Genomic DNA, 18,097 nt, shown 5'->3' with positions numbered 1-18,097 from the left:
TTTCGCCCTGGGTTGTTCCTAATGCAGGTCATGTCTTGATTCTCCGAAGGTTGGACGTGCGTAATTGAACTATTTCATTGCCAACGTGAATACCTTTCAACGAGGAGCCTATACTGTTCTTGTGAGTTTTCCAAAGTGTTAACAGTAATGGACGAATGTACAGGTCTGTCTCATTTCAATATCAAGGGAAAATGGGTTTCTCATCCTCCGGTTAAATCCCAGCAGGCCAAGCCTTCCAGACGCTTAACCACAGCTTTAAAGGAGTAAGCACTGTGGTTTCTTCCCAGTGTTGACATGGTACATGTACCAGTCTATTTAACTTCTGGCCTTACGTAAACAATACAGATAGGATTTTTAGGTCATAAACATGTTTCGGTTGATAACGTTTACCCATGTTCTTGTTTGGCTGACAGGAGATCAGGATGAGGGGGTCATCGATGATAAGTAAATGTAATAGATCATGTGCTCCAAACTGGTGTCATGTCCACATGTCATTCTGAGGACGGACAAATTTCATTACACTCTACATCAAAGTCTTTGCGGGATATGGCACTTCAGAGTGACCTTACTAGGCTGTCTGGAAAATTTACGACCAGACAGTCTATAATTGAATATATTTGAAAACACTATGAAATGTATTTATTTTGAATTCGATCTGGGAGTATAAGTATAATAAGTCACGGAGAGTCGATCCCGTGACCACCAGGTCGAAAGACTAACTGTAGAACCACCAAGGGTTTAATGTTAAGGTGGATATTTTCTTCGCGTCTCATAGCCATGTTGAATACTTTGAAAATTTGTGTGTGGTTGCCACTTTGATGGAGGGCCTATGCCAGCAATAAATCCTAGTCTTTGGAGTGTCAGTGAAGCACATTCTTTGGTGTGGTCGTGAAAGATATCGGTGTTGATGGACAATCCCTAAGACAAGTTAGCCCCCACGTTTGCATGTGGTTATCTGCTCCAAATAACTGACCATCAGGTTTAGGAGCACTTCCTCCAGCTGAAGTGTTTGTGTTTTGTTTGATTGATGGAATGTTGAGGGTCACTCTTGGTTCCTTCCAACCATCATGTCGGTATGTGACCCGTTGTATGTCTGATGTTCCTCCGGTCGCCAGTTCTGAAGGGAGATTATTGGCAGGAGTCAGGCGGATTAAGTTACACAAAGCGACCGATGGGTGTTTCTACCGGTGTGAGGCGAAAGACAAATAGAAAATGGTGGAAGATCAAAGGAATACCGTAATATATAGCTAGTGAACGAAGCTCTGATAGGGTGGGGTCCGATACTGTCTCCAGCATAGCGTGAAGACAATGCGTAATGGACATCTGCCTGACATTGGTCATACTATTAGCTGTGCACATGCAATGTCATGACCAAAACTGGTGTAACTGATCTGTCCGCCTTGAGACCAACTGATTAGGTTTTAAAAGTGTTCAACATCATCGTTGTTTCCACTAGCACCTTTTAGGAAAGAATTTTCTTCCCCTCGAGAATCGCTCCAGCTCAAGCAAATAATGAAAAAGAAATGAAAAATAACAGTCAAGTATGTCGTTCAGACTTGTCCCAAATTCATAACTTCAAATTTTTATCATTTACAATCAAAACAAGATAAAGTAGAATAACTTGACCATTAATTGAAGTGTCTTCTCGAGGTGCGGTAATCAATTGTCTCTCTTGTTAACCCCGAATCATCAATGATCATATTGATGTAAGATAACCAATCGCCCATAACCTTTTAGTTGGGTCATTTTGTGCCTTTTTCACACCAAGTATGATAGTTGTCATTTTACATGTTAGACGCGCGTAAGTTGACAGCGGTCGACAGCGATGGAGAAGAACAACAATTTTCAATAATTAGTATATTTCATTTATCATTTCTAAGTGACATTATCGTCAATCAGGGCAGTATACATACATTTACTTCAGTAAACAACATAATTATGAGGATAATTAATATATGCAAATTTACATGGACCAAAAAACTTCACCACCAGACACAAGGTGCGTATGAAGAAATGCATTTTTGTTATTTAGTATAAAGTGCACTAAATGAGAACTTGCCTCATTCAACTAGCTGTCGCACTTGTAAATCTGCATCAAAGGTTTGTTATTTTGTCATCATACGCCGCCCTAATCCGCATTGCCTGGGTTGTTCAAAACAAGTAAGCTGCTAACCTGGCGTTAACTCTAACTTGGCGTTAAAAATTTGGCGTAAAGATACTGGGCTGAAGTGTAGGACATATCGCCAAACTTGGCCCTGATCAATAAAATCGGTTGGAGCAAGAATACCAAATACCAAAAATTAACCCGTAGAATGTTTTATCACTCCAGTTAGCAGAACAGCTCCACATGAATACCTCTGTTTTTTCGAGGAACACTATGATTGGTGCAATAACAACGTAACAGTATGTCGGTCTGGCTCATTGGCTGACACATACATTATACAGCCGGATTACAACCCCAACCCTTTCGCATCTTTTTCCCCCAAATATGTCTGTGTGAAAAACGCGAATAGTTTGCATGAACGCTCTTTCAATTTTGATAATAACAATTCCTTGAAATGTGTTCGTATAAACATTTTAGACTGTTTTAACGCTCATGAAAGTCCGCCGTTGTAGTGGAAGTACTAATACCAAGTACTGTAAGGCATCGATTTACCATCCACATTTCGTCATCCATATGCGGTCCGCTGTTACATTGGAAATTCATTCAGCCTTCCATAGAGGGTTATTTTTAATCCCATTTCGACCTCCCTTCCGAGGCAGTACGTTCCAGCGTCTTTTCATGAAACCCTGTTTCCAATGATGAGATTTGGTCGTCCACTCTTGGTCAAAGCTTTACCTCCGTGGGTGATCTGCGGGAATAGAAATGAACAGGGATCTATTTTAGAAATATTACATTGTACCTGAAATGAATCGCTCCTGCTGATTCGATTTTGAAGGAATCACAATTCTACTTAAAGCTGACGGGTCAAACTGCACCTTCCCACACAGATTAAGAATCCAGCTGAGATTCTTAGTGCAGTCGTGCAATGTTTACGCCGACAATCGGTAGAACACAAGTCAGATTCGTATGATGCAGGTACTTTCACCTGAATATACCCAAACTCCCCTCAGTGTCGTGCACCAACTAGAAATTGAGTGTACAGATTCTGGAGTTGACGCTAATAAGGGACTTATGCCATTTCAAACAGGACTATTACCTTCAGTTTTCCACAACCGGCTGGTATCTTCTGCCCCGTTCCTGACTGTATTTTTACTGCTGTCGCTTGATCTATCCATTGACAAGTCTGAAATCATAGGAAATGGAAACCACTGCGATTATAAAATGTGACTGACATAACGACGTCGTAGGGGACTCGATGGTATAAATCTTGTAAGCTACGAAATAGGCTTGCCTTATAAATGGAAATAGTGGCGTCGAGATTCGGTGCAAGACCTCTCTTCTCGTTTCGAGGTTATTGACTCCTCAGACCAGCTTCAGTTCTTAAGTACCGGTTTTTGAAGGCAAGGTTTGGTTTACGAAAGATATATGGTTGTGCAGAAGCCATGACCTTCAATAGCCCCGAAATTACAGGTCATGATATAGAAATCTCTGTTCCCCGGACATTCTATTCTAGGGCGTTTCAAACTTCTAAGCGGGCCTTATCCGCAGACACTATGCCTCATTCTTCTAGATTGACCCAAAATCACTTTCATTTTCGCTAGGCAGAGCCGGCAATTTTCAAAGCTGAGGTCAACTTTGCCTTGACTTTTCACGCCACTAGTCATATCAAGATCATGAAACACCCATGGCTTTCTTGAGTGGTGTCGGACATGTGGTTAAACAAGCTAGAAGGTGCCGTTATGAAAGCGTTGAACAACTCCGCAAAGATTGTTCTAACCCTCCGAGGGTGTTTAAGTGGTGTTCCAATCTCATAAAGAATGTGTGATATCATTGTGGAAGGTGATGATTTATAACTAGAGCAATAATAATCGCCAGCAAATAGACTATTCAATCGGAAGAATAGTTTTATGACTGCTGTATAACATCTCTGTGCCGTCCTATCGAAATCAACGAAGTCGTATAAATGTATGTCGCAGGGGCTATTTACGCATCAATATCAACTGGCCATATAAATGTGAAAAAAGAGCACCAAGTAACTTATCTCGTGCCGTGCTCCTCAGTTGTCATTTAAGTCATTTAAGACTCAGTGTTGGACTGTGAAGTATCATTAGTTGACGTGTGTAGGAGCCAGAAGAAGCCTACCGCTGGCTTTTTTGGAAAGATTTATTGGTCACCCCGAAATGAGGTTTGTTTGCCTGGATCTTCACCTGGCCACTTGTTCACGTATTATTATCACCTTATTGCTAATTTCAGTGTCCATTGTTTTCCTAGTGCCATTTACCTCATAAATATGTTCAAACAGGCGTAAAAGACCAATGTCAACATCGAATGAATTTATCATCAAGAGATGCAATGGATTCAGCAACTCTAGTTCATTACAAATAATTAGCCACGTCGATCGTTCAGCTTTGTTCATCACTGGGGGAACGTTAGCTGTCATTGTTTCATTTCGTGCATCCCTCTGACTAAAGGAGATGACACAACCAGCAACCAGGTTGCCTTCTGAGTTTCAGACAGTCATGGTTTTATGGTTCAGTCGATGCCTGCGGTACATTTTTCTCTGGGATTTTTTACAACAGAGAATTGAAGCTAGTCACTTTGACGTCAGAATGTGGTATTCTGATATTGAAATTGAATTTCGATACAAATTAGAGCAAAATCTGTTTTCAGACGTCGCTGCTAACCATTCCATCGGATTTGATAATCCAGGCAGAGGCTTCAGCGTATTTTGTTGGGATACAAATGGTCTTACCTTTTGGCACTGATTCTTCTTTTTCGACTCGTAACTTGTCCAGTGGGTGAACATGAGGCGTGGCAATGACTGGCAACTGTTTGTGACCCTGCGCTAGCCCGTAAGGCATAGAGTACGGTAAAGTCCATCCCCCATATTTCACAGAAGTGAAATAAGGTAAACTGGCAGCACTAAACTGTCCAAATGAACTGACGGGTACGCCCAAAGGATGAAAGTGCGAGGGTCGAATCTTTGGCGACCGGCGGCCCGGCGGCGGGCTATTCGAAGTAGCCGTGTGGGCAAGTGACCATATACGGGGTTTCGTCACATCCTTTTTCGTATCAAGGTTCCGATCACTAGAGTCTGTTTGTTCCTTTGATTTTTCCTTGTCATCAATGTCTTTGGAATGTGCGATTTGATTTGGCGTTTTTTGATTTAGTTTGGAATGAATCAGTAGGTGTTCGTGGCTTGTCATGGCTGTTGCGGATGTGGATGGTATCACTTCCGGTTTCTCGTTGACGACTGTGATTATTGGCGACGCTCGCGAGTCTGAAAAAGAACAACGAAACAACCTTGAAGCTAACCAATTCAGTGTTTACATAGTTTAGATGCTGACGGCGGCATCAGAAATTGAAGATGGTTGCTGAGTTCACCGTCTTAGGTAAGAATGCAAATTTTCTCTTAGTTTCCGCAAACCTTCATCTCGAGGCGTCACGAAATGTTGATGCATACAGTTCAAACTTAAACGATGGAGATAAACAAGTGTGAACGCGCATCATGGGTGATAGTAATTAGAAAAACAAATTCCTGCATGTTACTGGTGGTGCAGCAACTACATTTTCTGATTTAGCAATGTTTACCTGCTAAGGCAGATGTCATCGCCACAACAGTGTTTCTAACACCGGTAGATAAATAACTAGTCGTTTCAAGCATTGAAAGGAAGCCCAATGTTACCTTTCGACCGACGCTGATGGTACCTGACCATGCTATGTAAATGCAGTGACTGAAGCTGCCACACTTGCTCGTGTTGAAGGTTGGCGAACATTGAAACCTGTCATGCCGGCAAGTGAGAATGATTATCAAGAACATCTTAGTTTGCTTTTAACCCTCTCTGCATGGTTTAAGTATTCTTATGATTCAATGTGAGCATGGCAGATTTGGTTATCTCTCTCACTTACGAATCTCACATGAATTGCAATGGACAGTGTTTTGAAAGTTTTTCTTAGCAACATGTTGTGCTTGCATTGTCTCTATGTTCCTGTCAAATGTGATGTAGATGCGTGATATTAAGATCCGATGCACGCCTGGCTGGTGTCTTTCTAGTGTATACATTTTCTTTGAGTCGATATGCAATACATATGTATAGGCCTATCACGAAGTGTTTAGTAAGAGATCCATTGGAAAATTAAGCTTAAGATAACTTGTGTCGCAGCATGAGAATTAAGTTTAGTGTGCTGTTTGAGAACACTGAACCAAGACGTCAGTGACTAGAAGAAATCAATTAGCGATTAGAGTAAACACGTGTTCAAAGATTTCATATTAGCTTTTTCGATAATCGAAAACTCTGAACCTTTCTACACTTCCCCTCTTGGGTAAAGTACCAATTTGTTTTACGCGTCTGTATCTGGTTTTATCAATTTGTTCGCGAAACTGAGCTGCGTTAGCGCGCAAAATCAAGCGAATCACTTACAAGTTGGATAATTAGTTTGTCATTATGACAGGTGCTTCGTTCCCGGGGTTATCTCTGCAGGCTTAGCTGTTTTGTAGTGAAAGGCATGGGTAGGTACCTGCTGCCAACACATCTTCCCTATGGGTTTTATCAAGTATTGGAAAGACCTGTTCACCATGAACATGGTTACAATATGGACATAATTCCCAATGCCTGCGAGCATGATGATAACGTCATGGCTTGGTAACATTTAACCCATCAGTTGAAATTGAGACCGAACCAACTTAAAGCACGTTTTTTCCAATTTTCTTCACACATGTGTTTTTTGTCACAGATTATTGCCATCCCCTTAACCTATAGTGGACGCCTTGCCAAAAACCTAACTTCGAAATGTTTTGAAACGCATTCAAATTTAAAAGGCTTAGATTTTATACCACGGAGTACCAAGTTGAAAAAAGTCGCATTCGGTGGCTAAATATGAGTTCATGTTTTTATATTCTCCAAATATTTAATATCGATCTGAGAGATAACCTTTAAAGTTCCCCAGCCAGTGACATATCTGGGTTAAATTTCAATCAGAAATATAAAAAAAATTAGACTGAACAAATACTATGAACGAAGTTGTGACAATTCGAAACTAAACTTACACCCTTATCTTTCATTCTGATGTTTGTCAGTCTGTCGCGGAAATGAAGAATACAAATATTCAATTGCGATATGAAACTGGGACATCGCTAGCGTTATGGAAAAATTATAATGTGTACAAACCTGATTCCATATGCTTTTGCCCATCCTCATCACTCGGGTCAATATCGCTATCCACCCTATGTTCATCATCATCATCGTCATCGTCATCATCACATCTGTTCCGGGGGGACCACGTCATTTTATTCTCTTTCTTTAACCGCCGTCGGGCATTCGCAAACCACGTTGAAACCTGAAGGGAGAACCAAAAACTTTGAGGAGTCTTATATTTTCATTTTAGAGCGACCGGGACACCTGGCCTGGCTATTTTGCATCCAGTGAGTCGTCCGAGCAAAACATCCATCATTTAGCACTTCTTTGTAAAATTGTAAGGTTATTTTTGGTGAATCATGTAATTGACAAGTCAGCGGAGGATACTGCTTTTTCCGAGTGGACACTGATTTCTGATAAATCAGGCTACTCCAAAAGTTGTTCATTCTTTAACGCGCTTATTTTAGCCAAATGAAATATAGTAACTCTGAAATCCTCCTCGCATACCACGGTGACATGGCTCTTCGCTCGCGTAACTGAGAGAGGTAACTACTACATATGGAAAGCCCTTGAAGCTTAGGACGCTCCGAAATAGGCTCGGGTGCTAAAGTTATGCTAAACGTCATACCTGTGTTAATGTCATCTTTGTAATAATGGCGAGCATAATCTTTTCTCCCTTGGTGGGGTAGGGGTTCTTTATGTGCTCCTGTAACCACGCCTTCAAAGTGCTAGTGCTCTCTCGAGTGGCGTTCTTTCGTCTCGCACCATTCAAGTCCATTGCACTGTAACTATAGATGAGAAAGAAAGAGAAAATGTAAGATACATGTTATGTAGACATACATAAAAGCTAAAACTATAAAAGTTATTCAGTTACGGTACTCATCACACGGTAGACAGAGACTGGCACACCCTTGAAAACAGCAAGACATATAGGGCCTACAGTGCGCTGAATATATAACTTCTGTATCACCTGCATGCTGCGAATCGGGAAATACTTTAGTAGACGGCTAAAATCAAGATGAAAAACATTGCCACTAAAATCTATAAACTGATACTATATACAGTAAAATGTTGATGAAATGTGCTTAAAACGAAACCGAATACCTTTGTGGTTCGTATAGTAAAATTAGAGTTTTTCACATATGACTCGAATCAATTTATGCGTAACTCTGATTTCGCCCAAAATCATGTATTTAGAAAGTCGGTCCTACCGCCACGTTTTACTTACCCCGCGTATGGATAAGCTGCAGCCATCGCCGAATCGTATGGGTAACACGCCACTGGTTGATAAACACTGCGCCAGGTCTCACCATTCTCCTTTAGACCGTATCCTGAACTCTACAAGTGAAGGATTTTTTAAGTAATCAATGAATCATCCGATAGTTTTGGGTATCATTGTCATCTACATTTTTCTCAATTTGTAATGAAATTTCAGCAGCCTCTGTAACACAATTACCAAATGACTACCAAAACAACGCTATAGGCCTGCTCCAAGGACGAATTCATGCTAAAAGTCAATAATTAAGTACGAAATTTGCATTTTCAACTAATCTTGTAAAGGTGAAAGGAGAGTACTTTATATAATTTTCGAGATAACACAGATGAAGGTTTTCCATCTCCATATAGCAATTAGTGCAATGATCAGTTGGCGCAAGGCCTAAAATCGTATCGTACCAACTTATAAGCAATTTACACAGCTTTATACTCACAAGTGATGTGTAAAAAGTGGACGGATCGCCTCCAAACGGAACGTACGCTTGTGTAGCACCATAACCTGCCTGGCCGTAGACGCCCTCTGGTAGGCCCGCAACTCGTGGGTAGCTGAGAAGGCTTGGGGTGTACTGACATGAACACACGGTCTGTCCGGTGGCTGGATCGGTCATTATTGGTCTGCCTCCTTCGCAGCACGATTTGGAAACACTGGTTGTCGGTGAGACCAGCTAAAAGCAATTGCATTAATAGGTTAAAGAACGAGTATCAGTATATCACTGCGGCTATTGATTGGGGTTTGGGGATGCTGCACCTGCAAACAAAATCGGAGTAAAAAAAGTCCGAGAAGACGATACCAAATATTTCGGATTTTTCTTTTATGCTGCATGAACAAATAACCACAAGGCCGTGAATAGAACCGACTGCAAAGGGCGAAAGTAATCATTCTGTTAATTAATGAGAGTTGTTATTATGGCAGTCGATTTAAACGCAACTTTGTCAGCCGATTATTACGGGGGCATACATTTGAATAAAGTTTACGAAAAACGCAGCTTCGTAATGACATCCGGGTTTTTAAGCCACGTGCGCGAGAGCTGGTTTCAATCAAATAATGGCGTCGTGTTTTGATTCTGAAATGGAGAAGATTAGCGCCTTAGAAATCTGCTTATCTCTCGCCCGCACGGTCCTTTTTTGAATTCTGAGTGAGGAATTTGATTATTTAATCAAAATTAATCACGTGAAAATATTTCAAACAAATGCCCGTGACAGCGTTACCTTGGGTCGACCTGCTATCGTCTGTTGGAGTTGTCAAATTTTGTCAAATTGATGGCAATATCAGGGACCATAAGTCTACTTAAGTCTGGTTGTTATGCTAATCTAGTGGTGTTTGGACAAAGGACTGTTCAACCAGAATTACCGCAGAACTATTTCATCAGAGCCACTCTTCCTTACTATCGGCGTTGATGTCGGTTTTTGTATACATAAGCGGGTATCCGGCCTGATCTCGAGCGATATTCGAAATGGTCGAAACCGTTTTGTTTGCCTTCCCTGTCTCGTCGCTGAACTATTATTTGAGGCAGCAAATTATAATGTTCTGTGCCAGAGCAAATATTTTTTTCGTGCAGATGCTAAAATATTCAAGTGATGAAACATAAACTGTGTACTGCATTTTCCATTGCTATTACCTTTATTCGAAATAATGCGGATTTATGTTAAATTGTGACTTACTCAGACACCCCATTAATCATCGTAAATAGTGCTTTACGCATCATCATTTATTGAGTCATAAGGACTAGTCGCCCATCTGGGAATCTACAGACACCGCAATCGTTTAGCGAGAGACATTAGTTCCATCAGCAATGTTGAGTTAATCATTAGTCACGTAGGGCAGATATCGTTGTTGATGTCTTCATTTTGGCCTGAGGATGGAACAAGTACAGTTTTCCGGCGTTTATTATTATCATCAATTATTATCATCCCCCCCCGTACCTCAAGAAAAAATGAAGCAAGATGCAATGCTTTGCATTTGCACGTGTATTAACAGGCTTCGCAAATCGTAGGCGGCCATAAAAAATCCCGCGCACATTCCTTACGCCACCAAAATTTTCAAATAATACATCGAGGCCACCATAATACATGTACCCTACGCGTTTAATGACTCTTTCTGAGGTTGACAGCCTGACTTCTTCATCTAATGATTTATGACACCAAATTATGAACAGGTTGTCGGGGACAATATCGGAATTGTGACCCTTGCTTACACAGTGGCTGGGGCAAGCTAAGGCAGTCAATAATGGCGGACGGACAATCGACGAAAGCCGAGCGCAGGCGGAATGGCAAGTCCACCGCTTCAGTCATGTCAGTGCAGGGCCGGTGTTTTGAGCGAATTCTAATGATTATCATCAAACAAATTATGGGACCGCTTTTTATGGTGTTTTATATGAGGTGCAAATATCGCTTCTGGTGCTACTGTTTGTCAATGAAAGTATTCTCACTAACGCACAAAACGGGGCTGTCATGTGTTTCGTTGAAATATCGTCTTTTAAACAAAAATCTAGAGCACATTACATTCAAGCAACTTGTTTAATACAAAATCTTTTGCATGATCACTGGGCCGGGGACGTGTCACAGATGGCGACTCGCGATTTGTGGCCAGTGTTTTCAATCGAATCTCCCTTTCAATTCCGCCGAATCACGACGCCAGAGAACCTATCCGTGATTTGACTTCAATAATGACTGAACGATAGACAAGATCAAGATGTCATAGTAATAGTCATGGATTTGATAATTTCAATGATTGATCTATCAATGTTCTAGTATGTGAAATTCAGAGGAGCAACATCTGCTGAACATCAAAGTTCAAGTCGCAAAGTACATGTACAATGTATTACTTGTCCTTTGAAGTCGAACATGTATGTTCCCAGGGTTATATTTTTTCATACATGTAGTTTTAAAAATAATCTTCTGCATATCCGGAAAAAAACTGGTATGCAGTTCGGCCCTGGTTCAGCAGACAGGCTAACTAATATTTACTTCAGCGTATTGTATTTCAAGTGTTTGATTAACGAATAACCCTTCGGTTTCAAAACGAACGGTGTGCTTTCTACTGGTGTAAATGTAGAAAATGTCCCCCTGGAAAAAGTGTTCGGCCCTTTTGTATTGTGACAGATTATGCTGTATGGTTCTTTCGAGGCCAATGCCGTAAATAGCTTAGAGATTAAAGCGCCTGATGCAATTCTTGGTTCCCCGGACATTATATCCGAGGCCATTTCAAACTTCTACACTCGTCGATAAACAGCTCCACATGACCTGCGGTTCAATAGGTGTTTATTTGGTGTGTTGCACGCTACCTCAATGTATTAATGTCGCTTCGTATAATGTCTATCAAAAATGATATATGATGTTCTAAAGAAATGTTGACTTCCCCGCGCTAGTGGTCGAATGTGTTCTGACAGAGGCCAGTATACAGTTCCATTGATGATTCTGTAAACCGTCAAAATTTCGCGCCTCATTTCTTCTGTGATTTGCGAAAATTTCAGAAAAGAAATCACTATATCAGTTTTGGCGGATAACGAACTTTTTTCTTCGGTTTTTCCACTCAAAAAAATATTTTTCACGATTTTTTTACGTAAAACTACTTAAATGAAATGCCCGCAGACATTTAGCGGTTTAAAGTAAAGTATAGGACAGCGAGTTGTGACGAGCATAACGGGTACATGTATAAGACCAACAGGGCAAGGCCCAAGTCTGGACGAAGATGCCACAATAATGACGATGATGATCATGATCATGATGAACAAACCGTCCAAATAAACCATACATTTCGCCTAAATTGTAACGCCTTTGACTGCGACCGTTACATGAATAACCGGGAAAGGATTTGAGGCAATTAAACATATTGAACGTTTGTAGCTTGACACATGGTCATGAGTACATTATGAGTATATCCATTTTTCTACTGGAAGTCAGCAATATGACACAAACTCTAAATCATAATGTAAACATTGCATAATGTGTCACTCCATCTCTAACTGAACAAGGGTCCTGAACTCAGCCAGTCATTCCGTAAAGGAATGGAGCAAAGTGTTAAAAACCGTAAGTATATTCTCAAGTTACTTTCTTTCGGGGCATGAACTGGCTCTTCTTGGGACCAATGAAAGGATAACTTTGTTTTTACTCACCTGTGTCGCCGACACCGGATAGGCTAGTGTGGTAGGAAATGGCATTGTGGCCGCCGGTGCTGCAGCTGTCATCCTTATGTGTCCACCTGAAAAGTCTCGGCAAGTGACATTCACCAAAGAAAATGGAATGTAATGGTAATCCTAACTAGATAAGCGTCTTCGGTTGGGCCAAATATGGTTTTTCTGTGATTCGCGTGAACAGACTGTAGTTTAGTCTTCCTTCGTCTCTTGGAATGAAGTGTTTGGTTTGTGTTATGCAGTCTTGTTTAATTTTTAGTTAGTCCTGTTTTAGCAGGCGGTTTTAGTGGAAAAGGAGAATCGGATCTGTCATGAAATCAAACTTTCTTTATCTGATGTAGCCAACTACAGAATCACTATACATAGCTGGGGGTAGTGTCTTGAAAGCACTGTTCCAGGTTCGCTATCCGTAACCTTACAACTCGTTAACTACTGTCGGTGAAGATGTTGTGTTACTCTAACATCTACATTCAACCTCGAGCATCCAACTGAAATTCGACGAAGAACACCTTTACAGTCAATCGTCTTTCTCTGAATTCACCCCGACCCTATCTCCGCGAAATGGGTTTCATTCAGCACCAAGATTATACTTGACAAGCAGCCCGGGAGCGTCCTCAAGCCGAATTCTCCAGGTCACCCAGCCGTTCCTCAGATTCTTATGTCCTGTCGTCGTTCGGCCTCTAAGAGAGTGTTGTTAACCACAATAAGGAAAGTGACCCGGATTGCATTGAAATGATATGATGATATCCTCTATTATTGATTATTTGCCAACAAAACAATACAGTTATCATAGTCCATCTTGGTATAATTGCGCTGACTGTAAGACTTAGTTTCAACAGCGGTGATTTCGTCAGGTTACGTGAGAGCGTCGCAGGTTGGTCCTTCCGATTCTCAATTAGAGTGAGATAAGGTAACTTCCCTTTGACATTCAGCTATTTCTCTGTTCAAGTGTTACAGCTCACTTCAACTAGCCCCTGAGACCGCTAAGGCCATAATGACAACAGCCGCTAAAGGGCATGCATAAAGCTAGACATTTTCAAAGAATAATATTAAGGTCTCGGTCACGTGCGACCAAGATTAGGCAAAGAATGGTCGATTTGATCGCTGGTTGGCGACAGGGGGCGTGTCGGATGAGACCCCGCCTCTAACCCCACACTGCAACGCCCCGTCATCGATCCATACGGTTCCATGCTGAGGACGTGTTTTGCTACTCCTTGAAAAGGCAAATACACTGTAATTTAAGGCATTGTGTTGAAGCAACCAGGCATGGTTTAACAACCCATCTTAAGGAGCAGTTGAGTCTCTAACTAGCACTTTTCTCGGCGGGGTTGAACTCGAGAATATTATTGTGATGAAAGAGGTGAAAGTCTTTTGAAACAGGCAACGGCAAGATTTGCATTTTCACAATGGGACTTTCAATATATCGCCAAATTGTTGCCTTACCTGTCAGCACTTTTACTTTTTAACAAGCAACAAATTGTTCGGTGGAACTTTAATCTCATTCATTGCTATTTTCGATAACAACTTGTTAAACGCGAAACATGATAAAGGCAGCATAAAAAGTGAAAATATTAATGGTTATCTTCAGAAGAGATTATAATCGCAAGATAAATCATATTTTTTATATTAGCCTCCTTTAATCACACATTTCATTCATCGATATGGGCACCATTGGCCGTTATATACATGGTGGGCACTCATGCCATGGTAGAAAGCAGAAAAAGCTGTGGATATATACAGAAAATTATCACTTTCAAGGCAATATTTGTGCATATCGTCTTCGTCGGTCTACGTTATGTTGTAGGATTGCGATTGCAAACACTTAGTTGCACAATATATTAGTACTAGCATTGTACCCGTGGCGCAGGCAGGTTCAAATGGGCTATACCTTGAATAGATTGAATTGCAATGAAAATCTAATGCAATATCAAAGGAGCAATATCGAAGAGAAAAATTAAACAAACCATTTGTCCACAGACTCGGACCTAGCTGTGCGTGCTGTATGCGTGCATAAAAAGTATATCAATTGGTCCGATAGAGATGATGAGGCAATGTCAATATGCCTTGTTCCTTAGTCAGCAATATGCCCCTTTTTATACGGAGAAGAAGGAGAACCCAGATAGGCCTTCACATGTCGGCGTCCAATAGCTCGAACCAACTGTACTATCACTACTATAAATTTGAAATGCGTACTCCTCCTACATGTAGCAATGTCTCTGCCAAAAAGGCACTTAGTCGACAGGCAAGCTAGAAGTTCAGCACCGTGAGCAGCTCCTTGGTAAGACCATGTCAGGTTCCGCGCGCCTCTTCAGATACATCAAGTATTGAAAGCTGCGGTGAGCACATAAAAAGACCATGGTCACCTTAATTTGAAAATCCCTTCATAATCAAGGGCTACCTCTGACTAAAACAGCACCCATGAACAATAGACCACCAATTTGACCCCAGCTCCTTACTGCGGGAAGACCCAAGTCCAGCAACCAAAAGTACCAAAAATACATTTTTGTTTACATTTGAACTGCACACATGCGTTTGTTTAGTATTAGCAACCTTCATCAAATCGCGCCTTTCGTATTTACTATATGGCGCATCCTGGTGATATTCGTTCGAACCAAATGTGAGATTCATTGAAAGGCGAATTTGAACAAGAATTTGGCAGTGTTTCGAGGTTGGACGGGTGGGTAAAGGTCGGGTGAGGCGAGGTGGGGGTACACGCGTATTAATCAGCTCAGCCAGTAATTACAAATATTACTGTTATGGAGATTAAGCGTAAAATTACTGCTCCTCCCCGGCCAAGGCGCCATGTAGAGGAAAAGTACATGCCATATTGGGTCTCCCTTTATGGTAACATGTCTGCACACAATAAAACCCATCATGCTAATATTCACCGCATCAATCGTTACCAGCAGGAACAAAATGCTTTTGGACAGCGATTACAGTGAAAGGGCCTAGTAGGCCAACTTTTTACGATGTATAGGGCTAATAAGTCACGCATGTATGCCTTGTCATTTCCACCTCCTCTGGCGCCCGCCGCCCATGGCCAGTTGGCTCCAGTTTGAATAACAAAGGGCCTGTGCCACCCCGGATTTATCTTGATCAACGCCTTAGTTTTTGTACTTATTATCCTCAATTTCCATAAAAAGACTGAACAAGGACTTAATCAATGTAAACGAGCGTTGGCGACAAGTAAACCCATTAACAGGAAAAACACAAGTTCATTGGTTTTTTCTTTCACTTGCTGTAGATTTGGCTAATTTTAAACAAAGATGATCACTGGACGCTATTCATTTAGCGCCTAATTGATCTTTGTCAGGGCGATTTGACTAAAAAATAAGGAGCTAGCCCACTAACAATTATCTTGCTTCTACATAACACATACATAGAATGCATTCTAAAAATCACTGTTTCAACACTTAAGGCAATAAGAGACAGGTTGCTCCGAAACAACTGTTGGCTGAGACTATCGCCCATTAAAACCGAAATCCTGGACGTATCTCCAAGTGTGAACACCACCAGCGTTTGTAAATACTCGATAGATCGATCCATGATATTTCTATCTCCGCTTGATGTAGTGATCCATTCTAGAGAATTTGCATCTTTTCCAACTATGTCTCTTGACATGCTTATCCAACATCAGGAATGAAAGCTCATTATTTCTTCGTTTATTTTTGTGGAACAAATCACTGTATAGAACTGCCTTTTGGGACACCCTGTGGAATTTTATATACTGTGTGGACGCCATATACCCGTGAGAAGGGCGCCTGTACTAAAGGATTATATATATTACGTGTATAGTCCTTTGTGAAACAGGCGCACCTAAACCGGCTACAGCATAATCCTTGGACATTTCTATTAACTTGCCAACCCTTCTAGGAAAAAGCGAGATGGTTTTGCCTCGGCGACTTAGAAAATAAGACGAAGCCAAATTGACAAGAAACTCTCTAATACCGGGTATAAACCTCAATCATGGTTTGTAATAAAACATTGTCTAAATCAAACGGTAACATCTAAATCAGGAAATACACCATGGCTTGAGAGCCAATCGTTCAATTTTCGATGTTATGTTGCTACAACTGTGAAAAGTAATAAACGCACCCCCTACCCGGGTTCATTATGCTAGGAGCGCACTCTGACAATGGGACAGCATTACAAACATGGCCGCCCCTGGCTCGTAGACGATATTCGCCATCAATAATAATCTCGAACCAGTTAGCTCAATACCATTGACAAAGGTCGTCTGTGGCTGCGTAATGAAATCAAAATGAGACAACGCATTTCTTGGCCGGCCTCATGCTGGCTGCAAATAAGCCTTACTCGCCCGACCTCCCGCCGGCTGCAAATAACCTTTAGTGTTTATTGCCTCGTTTTGCTGTGTTAACATTCAACCAAATTGATTTCAGCGGAGTCGTTAGGCGCGCATACAGTCCATTCGAAAGAATGAAGAAATTGATAATCTTTCGATTCTGTTCATCAGAATTATCCGCTATATGGATTTTTTATTAGAAATTGTAATCTCTCCTACTTTCTCAAGAGGATTCATGAAATCTCGGTATCGTTAAATTTCCACACTCCACTCCACTACGTCTTGGCTTCAGAACTAGAATCCGGCGATTTCGCAAAAGCCTTTAGCCCCCGTTTAGTAATCCATGGGATTTAGGGCTATTTATGCACGGTCAGTGTTTTCCCGCAAGGGTGTTCGCCTAATTGGCAAGGCTGATTGCATATGTCACCTCATGCGGTGTTGCGTCGTTTAACACATAATAGACACTGCGAGAAACATGTGGACACGGGATAGAGTCACGACTTGTACTGGAGGTCAGAATGATGATCACTGTCTCACTGCTCAACTGCAGAGTTTGCTTTTAGGGTAGACACCATAATCAGTGCGATTGCAAATAAGGGACTATAGCTCCTACTGTTTTAGCATTTTCTAGCCAACCCCGCTCGTTTTGTCACGTTGGTGGTGTGTCTGTCGCTGAGGATGGCGCCCCATGCACTGATCGACTCGCTGAAGTCGCTCATTTTCAGCGACAGACGTACCACTACAGATTCTTATGAGAATCGGTTGGTTAAGCTCTACCCTTGGTTCGGGCTTTTTGATATATTATCGTGTCTTCATGAAAATTTTTCGCCTGTATACCAATCCACGGTTGTATTGTCCTTCTTTTAGGAAGTTGATGAATATAATTATACATGTAATATTATAATTTTTACCTCTGTTTTGGCATTGCTTCATGTCACACTAGTTGAGTGCTTTTCGTATATGTAATAATTTAGTATATAAGCTTACATATAAAGCATTGTTGTTGTTCGTGATTAACACCAGGAACGTCAAACTGGGGTCTCTAACCTGTCAGAAAACGACGGTCCTAAGGGAAACCACCTTCTTTGTAATATACAGCATATATAACATGGCAATTGTGATTATTTCATTGTCCAGCCTCAGAATT

At 41.2% G+C, this 18,097-nt stretch overlaps 1 protein-coding gene across 1 annotated transcript; it reads right to left on the bottom strand.

The window, feature by feature from the left end:
• Window positions 1-1,839: 1,839 nt before the first annotated feature.
• LOC135495874 (homeobox protein caupolican-like) lies at window positions 1,840-13,669 on the bottom strand. The gene is made up of 8 exons (XM_064784870.1): window positions 12,630-13,669; window positions 8,949-9,179; window positions 8,468-8,577; window positions 7,868-8,027; window positions 7,273-7,441; window positions 4,857-5,384; window positions 3,201-3,287; window positions 1,840-2,852 (listed from the first exon to the last, which is right to left on the bottom strand). Exons 1-8 carry the CDS (start codon window positions 12,699-12,701, stop codon window positions 2,836-2,838), a joined length of 1,374 nt encoding a protein of 457 aa, XP_064640940.1. The 5' UTR covers window positions 12,702-13,669; the 3' UTR covers window positions 1,840-2,835.
• Between the last annotated feature and the right edge of the window lie 4,428 nt (window positions 13,670-18,097).

This window comes from Lineus longissimus, chromosome 11, assembly GCF_910592395.1.
Source record: "Lineus longissimus chromosome 11, tnLinLong1.2, whole genome shotgun sequence".
Classification (NCBI taxonomy): domain Eukaryota; kingdom Metazoa; phylum Nemertea; class Pilidiophora; order Heteronemertea; family Lineidae; genus Lineus; species Lineus longissimus.
Note: the sequence above shows the minus strand (reverse complement) of the source record. Positions and strands in the feature narration are given on the sequence as shown.

What these genes read in the sequence shown, in the direction of transcription:
- LOC135495874 (XM_064784870.1), bottom strand. Translation starts at nt 12,701, where the DNA reads ATGACAGCTGCAGCACCGGCGGCCACAATGCCATTTCCTACCACACTA. An exon ending in ATCCGGTGTCGGCGACACAG is followed by an intron (nt 9,180 to 12,629) that starts GTGAGTAAAAAC and finishes AATTGCTTTTAG; the next exon opens with CTGGTCTCACCGACAACCAG. An exon ending in GCAAAAGCATATGGAATCAG is followed by an intron (nt 5,385 to 7,272) that starts GTTTGTACACAT and finishes GTTCTTTTTCAG; the next exon opens with ACTCGCGAGCGTCGCCAATA.